This window comes from Triturus cristatus, chromosome 5_2, assembly GCF_964204655.1.
Source record: "Triturus cristatus chromosome 5_2, aTriCri1.1, whole genome shotgun sequence".
NCBI lineage: Eukaryota > Metazoa > Chordata > Amphibia > Caudata > Salamandridae > Triturus > Triturus cristatus.
The window spans coordinates 450,074,963-450,082,233 of NC_140588.1; the positions used below are offsets into that span (position 1 = coordinate 450,074,963).

Sequence of the window (7,271 nt, forward strand, 5' to 3'; positions counted from 1 at the left end):
AGTCCTGGTAGAAGTCTCCCAGGGTATGGAGACTGGCTGCATGCCATGCATCAAGTACCATCAGTGGTATGTTATGTTATGTTACTGGGCACTTATAAAGCACACGGCTACTCCACATAGTGTCCCTGCGCTGGAAGGACCCTGAGACTGACAGTGCGCACACAAACAGGTAGACCTCATTTAAAGTTGGAAAAAACAGGTTTTTTAATTTTTTCTGAAAGCAAGGAGATCCTGCGCCTGTCTTACAGAAGGAGGCAGGCTATTCCATAACTGAGGCCACCACTTTAAAAGAGCGACAACCCTTGCGTGAGCGGGAAAACTTTGGAATGGTCGACAGACACTGCGCAGAAGATCTCAAGGTCCTCAGTGGGGCATAGTGCTGAATTCTTTTCCTGATGTAGGGAGCACCTGTGTTGTGAAGGACCTTGAAAGCCAAAACTAAAGCTTTAAAGTGTATTCTCTTCCCCACTGGGAGCCAGTGCAAGGACCTCAGGTGGGGGGGTCATCTGCGGCCTGGGGCATACCATGAGTATGGCACTGGCTGCCGCATTCTGTACCACCTGCAGGCATCCAAGTAGATAGTCTGGGAGGCCAAGATACAGAGTATTGACGTAATCCAGCCTGGAAATAATCAGGGCCAGGACTACAGTCTTCCTTTGTGGAATTGGGAGTAACGGGAGGAAATTCCTCAACATTTTCAGTAACCCAAAACACGTGCCAGCCACCGATTGGACCTGGGACTTCATGGACATGTCCGTGTCCAATTTAACCCCAATGTTTTTCGCGGTGGTTACTGAGCTAGCAGGGTGGGACATATTCTGAGGCCACCATTGGGCCATTCCTCGCCTGGGTTGTGGCCAAAGAAGATAATTTCTGATTTTTCTGAGTTGCACATCAGTTGGTTCTGTCTGAACGAACACCTTCGTCAAGCACGCATTTATCTCATTTCCTCTAAATGCGCTCTCCTTCTCGCATGTAAACAGCAATTGCGTGTCATCCGCGTAGGAAATTATTGTTGCGTCAATGTTTTTCTGCAAGGCGCGCAAGGGGAGCCATATACACGTTAAACAGAGTTGAGCTCAAAATTGATCCCTGTGGAACTCCTACTTTCATACGGGGCATGAAGGCAGAGAAAGGAGGGGACCATACTGTTTGTTGGCGATTATCCAGAAAGGAGGTGAACCAGCTGAGGACGTGCCACTAATGCCGCAGTTCTGGAGTCTTCGCAGAAGTCGGTCATGGGGCACGGTGTCAAAGGCCGCGGAAAGTCCAATCGTATCAGTACCGCTTTGCCCCCTCCATCGAGTGTTGTTTTGATGGTTTCCAATGATGTGATGTTGCGCCCCCTAGGCATCCCAAGCAGGGCCATTGCCAGTGCATAGGGAGTCAGTGCCTATGTAGGGTAAAGTCATTACCCATAGCAGCGATCTGCTGCCTTCAAAAGCAGGGAGTCGTGTTGTGACAACCTGGAGCAAGGATGGAACAGCTGGAGAGTGGTGGAGAGGGTTCAGGTGGGTAGTGTAGTGGCAGTATTAGCTAGTTGCAGACCTGCCAACCACTTAGCCACCCATTGTAGTTGAAAGGCAAGATAATACAAGTAAGAGTGACAATACATGTGAGATTGTCGACAAAATAGATCCATGTATGAATGGTATATCCTGACTCCCATGTACAGGAATGTGGAGGACTGTCAGGTTATGGGGACCGTATTAAGAGTGAATTCTTGGTTGGGCTGCGTGGGCGTGAATTGGTATATAGAGGATTTGGCCCACTTCACTTTCGAGCTGGAGAGATTAGCAAAGTGATTGAATGTCAGAGCGAGCTGATCGGGTCTTGAGTGCACGTCTCCAACGTAGAGAAGCAAGTCATCCACATAAATATGATGGAATGGGTACCACCACCCAGTGGGATGCCCAAGCTGCCCCTTGCTCCCAAATGTTGATTGCCAGGGGCTCTACCGCCTTGGAGAAAAGGTGCTGGGAGAGTGGGCAGCACTGACTGGTGCCTGTGTGTATGTGAATGGGTTCAGAGACATGAGAGCTTGTTTTGACTCTGGCTAGTTGCTGAGTGTATAGCAGTTTGACCAATCCTAGAAATCGGTTCCCAATGCCCTACCGTGGCAGAACTTCGAACAGGAAGGCCCACTCTAGAGAGTCAAAGGCCTTCTCTAGGTCCAGCACTAGGCAACTGCGGAGAGTACCTCATTACACGAAAGATGTATTACTGGCTGGAACAAACCTGTTCTGGTCTCATTGGACCAGTGCTGGGACCAGAGATGCCAGCTGCTTCTGCTAGGATTTTGGCCAGTACCTTATAGTCTGTGTTAAGCAGTGTACAAGCCCAACACAGATTGTTTTTTTTTCCGGTTTTGGCAGGGATAAGAGTAGTGCCTCACGGAGAGATGCGGGGAGGCATGAGCCCAAAAGGGCCACCTCATGCATCAATTATAAGCGAAGGGCAAGGAGTGGGGCATAAGCCTTATAAAAATCAGCAGGTGTGTTGTCCCTCAGCGACTACCAGCAGGCGTGCGGAAAATAGGAGAAAGTATCATAAGTCCAGTTCACCGAGGCGCCGTTTAACAATCAATTTTGTTGTCTGCACCACCACTGTATAGTCCGGAAAGAACAATGATACAAGCTTTTTCAACGATGAGGTTACTAAGTTTCCCTGTTTCACGTAGGATGGAGTCACAGGCGCAGTTGCGAAGCAGGTGAAACAGCAGAGCTCTGGGGCTGAAACCAAGAGGTGGCCTGCATGACGGGACTCGGTGAGCTTGTTCAATTGTAAATTATTGAGAGAGGGACGTCAAGGGTAGGGGGTCATACAGCCAGCGTTCATTCAATGAGGGCCTCTTATGGCTCCATTGATGTCACACGAAGCCGCGTGTGGAGCTATGTGCATTGTGACATCCTTGTTGACGTGGGAGAGCTGTCAAGAAAAGTTTCTGTGGAATGCTGGTGCATTGGGATATTTAGAAGGTGAGGAATCCGCAGGTAGGTACCGTATCCGCCGTAAAAAGCGTTACCAAAGATAAGTAACTTGTTAGCTAGCAATCATACCCATAATCTAAACCAAATACTTTAACCTGTACAAGAATATGCTTCATATAACAGCATGTCAGCAAAAAAAAGTATAGTGAACACAGGGTAAACACTAAGCTTTAACAAGTATGACCTTTAAAGCCGAACAAAATGAACACCATATAGGGATAAAATGCCAGAAAACACCCAAGGCAAAAATAGCAGCTAGGTATTCAAAAAGCCTGTGTGACTGGGGTGGTGATTCATCATTAGCAGCGGAAAGTGAGGTGTGCAGTTAACATTAGTTACAGATTTATTAAAGAATAAATGATAGGAACACAAAAAAAACAAGGACCTTTTGTAATAACATAGTCCTATTCAAGAAAGCATTGCCACAAATTCTCAACAACTTAAAACAATGGAAAATTAAGCTTTCTATAATTACAATAGAAATGAAATTATAACGCATTTAAAGATTTTAGAATGTTTCAATTTTAAATGATATTGAAATTGGAATGTGTTATTGTTTTTCATTTGCAGAATTCACTGCCATTTCCTGATGAAGGGACAGATGTTTTTAAATACATTTGACAAGAATGAGTATTACAAGTAAATTGTAAATTTGTGAAATTTCAAATTTGAAATAGAGCTAAAAATAAACGTTAGGAAATGTGGAGCATAAGTCATTTTTCATTACACATACACAATGTGCAATAATGTTGGCGCTTATATCCAAAAACATAATTGTAGATGAACTAAGCAGCTCACACCCCTTCCTTCAAAAATAGAAATGTGGGTGCTCAGAGGACATCTTTTCTGACTGGTCAGTGTTAGAACTAGATTTTTCCCACTGGAACATCACATTCGGAATCCCAGAGGCCACTACCTTGAGGAATGCCTCTTAAAAAGCTATTTAGTTATAAATAATTACCCTTTTATGCCAGTTCTTCTCAAGAAAGTCTTTATCAGAATGATAGAGCACAGAATAAAGATGTTATGTTACGTTATGGGAAATTAAATTTGTAGAGCGTACTATCATCATATCGGTCTCTTGCCGCTTAACGGATCTCATCAGGTTAGGCTTATGTGCAGAAAGATATTACTGACTGAAATGTAATGCATTTTAATTAGATGTGCTTTAAATGATTTCCAGAATGCGAAATGAAAAGATAAAGACCATACTTTACTCTGTAGTGAAAAAGTGGCTATAGTAAAACAACCATTGGCAAGGCAAAAGGTCTGGTGTTGGCCGCCAGTATTTTGGCAATTCGTGTTTTGTTTTGTCATGGTTTTTGGGAAGATGTCAGGCCCTCATCAAGCTGAAAAAAAGCAATTAATTTGCTACAGGCATAAAAGCTTTTATAGTCTGAAAAATAACACTAATTACCATAATACTCCCTGGCACTGAAGGGAACTACTTTGTGTGTGGACTTGTTCCTTGTGAAAGGGCTGCATGCCATAACCCACAGTTAAATCAGCCAGTTTCTGAAGTGGGCTGATACACTGCCTCACAGTACTTGCTGGGCTGGGTGGAAGAAAAATGTGAATGACCCCAACCACCAACTAATGCATGAAGTCTGACTAGAAACCCGATAAGTAACTATGTGACTGATTTAGATCTTGGCAGACAAGTTACTACGTCACAATTGTGACGCATATCCCATCCACCAAAATATAAAGCCATTAGGATATAATGGGATTTATATTTCGGCAGACAGGATATCTGTCACTGTTGTGACGGATTAGGCCGTCCACCTAGATCTAAATCGGGTCCTATGTTATACACATACGTTTAGTAAAATCAAAAGGTCTTTGCTAACACAAACCTAAAAAAGTAAATCAGACTGGCATTGGAAGGAAGCCTAATTAATTCCTGAACTGTACTTCCGAAGCAGAGAGGTACCTTAATTTCTTAAATGGTAAAAGGGCCTCCAGATGATGTAATAAGGCTGAAGATATATGCGAGTCTAAACAGGGATTTGTAAATAATGGGTCTATCCATATTTGGTTGACATTCTCAAAAGAATCAGTAGCGATTCTGTTTGTTATCAACAGGCAAATAGATCCGTCTCTGGCAAACCAAGTGCCAGGTCCACAAGTAGCTACTGTTTTCCTTCTTGTAATGTGGACCAGTCAGTGAGATTGCAGCGTGCCCACTTGGCGTTAAACAGAGATCCCATAGGGTGAAGAATATGTAATTGGTTGTTATCTTAGATCCCCACCATGGGCGTCTTCTTTGAATACAATAACAACGCACCCTCCTTCTTAATGAGCTAGGACAATATATCTAAACTGATTTGTACCATCTTTAAACTTTGGCATAAGAATGAATTGCTGAAACAGACTCTGGAGGAGGACTGAATGGGGTTTCCTCCAAATGTATTTTGCAGTAATTAATTGGAAATATCACTGGCTGTCCTTTAAAAATTAACATTTTCATTATGCGATTATTTTTAAAAGATTATCTATAAGCAGTACTCATGAATTGAATAAGAAATAGGATTACAAGTGCTAAACTTCTCCTCAATGTGGAACTGTGCAGTTACCTATGTAACCATGTATTATGCTGTTAGTGACAAAAATACCATTCTTTGCATGACAGCTCCTGAATTAAGAAGTGCAGCATATACATTCCACATCCATTTTTTCAACTTGTAGGAGTATTTTTTGTTTGCGGAATATACAAAATGGTACAATACACCGTCAGTTGAGACAATGCAAGCAAATTCCCTGGCTTGCCAAGTTAAGATTTTGGTGCACATGGTTCAGTAGTTACAAGAACTGTATCCTTTTTTCTTTAATTTAAAAAATTTGTTTTGCTTGACTCTTTAACTCAGTAACTAAAATTCCTCATTGTAAAACAGGATTAATCTGTGATATGTGACCATACGAGTTTATGAATGATGCATTTTGACGATTATTCTGCAAATCCATCACCATCTCGTATTTCTTGTTTTTTAGGTTGAGAATTATGCCAGTCTGAATAAACACAGACAGGCTGCATGTTCAAGCACAAACATCAAAGATTTGGACTGGAGCTGACAAAGTTGTATATGAAATATTAGAAAAACAAATAACCATCAGCATCAACAGCAGACATAAAGAAAGAAACCATAGACATATATACTAAAAGGCTATCTGTGGTAGATGCTACATATGTTAACATGTGTGGTCAGCAAGGGAAGCAGGTCATTAGCCTTCAGGTTTTTTATTAATTCCAGCAACAGCAAGATTGTATATGCAAGTTTGTATATTTTAAAAATTGTATCGCAATACAGTTTGATTTATACCATACTGGTGTGAAAGCGCTTTTCATGAATTAATAAAAAAAAAAACTTGTCTGGAAGTTTGACTCTGAAACAAATATTTTTTCCATTTGCCACACTTTAATCGCAGGGTATACATATGTGTAAGATAAGTGAAAAATAACACAATTGATTACCAAAAGTGAGCTTTACTTAACTACTTTTAGGGAACGTACTAAAAGGATCATTGGGATGATGGAATGATAACTGTCTGAACCAAGGTGTGAGTTATCTACCAGATTTCTGTGTAATTATGAAGCCATTTGGTAGTCTACACTTATAAACCTTTACCAGTTCACTCTGCAAAAGTATCAGTTCTGCGTAACAGAGAAATATGTTATAAAATGTAAATCTCACTCAATGTAACATCATTGCCAGGAGGAAGCCATATATTGACAATGTCTGCATCTTTTGGAGACCATATTCCAGCATTTGATGTTTCATAAATTCATATGCTTGTATCCTTCCCCGCTGACAATCTTTGAGTCCCACTGTAGTATTCAAATAGCATTTTTATGTTAAACAGAGAAGGAAAGGCTTTGAACATTGTCGCTTAACACACTCACCTCATTGAAAAAGACCCAATCTCTGACCAATAATGTGAGTGCACAGTGAATACCACTCAACCCAGCTGTGCACAGTCTGCTTCATATATGTTTATTCAAAACCTGCAATTCACCATCCTTGATCAGCCTTCTGTCTCCAACTTATTCTTTAAGTAGTGTTTATAGATCATGTCTGACTTTTAAAAATAGGCCTTGTGAATCTTGTGGGAGGCTGAGACTCTATTTTTTTAGATCTTCATCAATTGTTTTCTTCATTGCCTTAAGGCAAGACACTGCAAAGTAAATTATTAATTAAAACCCTCAAGGACAGGGAGGGTAGGCTGATGTTATGGGTTATAACAGCTAAGGCTAAGGATACACCCTTCGCAGAGGATGATTCA

General features: G+C 41.5%; 1 protein-coding gene across 5 annotated transcripts in view; it reads left to right on the forward strand.

The window, feature by feature from the left end:
* Window positions 1–6,366, forward strand: part of C5_2H7orf57 (chromosome 5_2 C7orf57 homolog) — a 240,495-nt gene extending 234,129 nt beyond the window's left edge. For all 5 annotated transcript variants that reach the window (XM_085607398.1, XM_085607394.1, XM_085607396.1 and 2 more), the window contains one exon: window positions 5,982–6,366. Coding sequence is in view for 2 of the 5 variants with exons in the window: in XM_085607394.1 (XP_085463520.1) it covers window positions 5,982–6,003 (22 nt within the window). In the remaining 3 variants the exon portion in view is untranslated. The remainder of the gene's footprint in view (window positions 1–5,981) is intronic.
* Window positions 6,367–7,271: the final 905 nt, after the last annotated feature.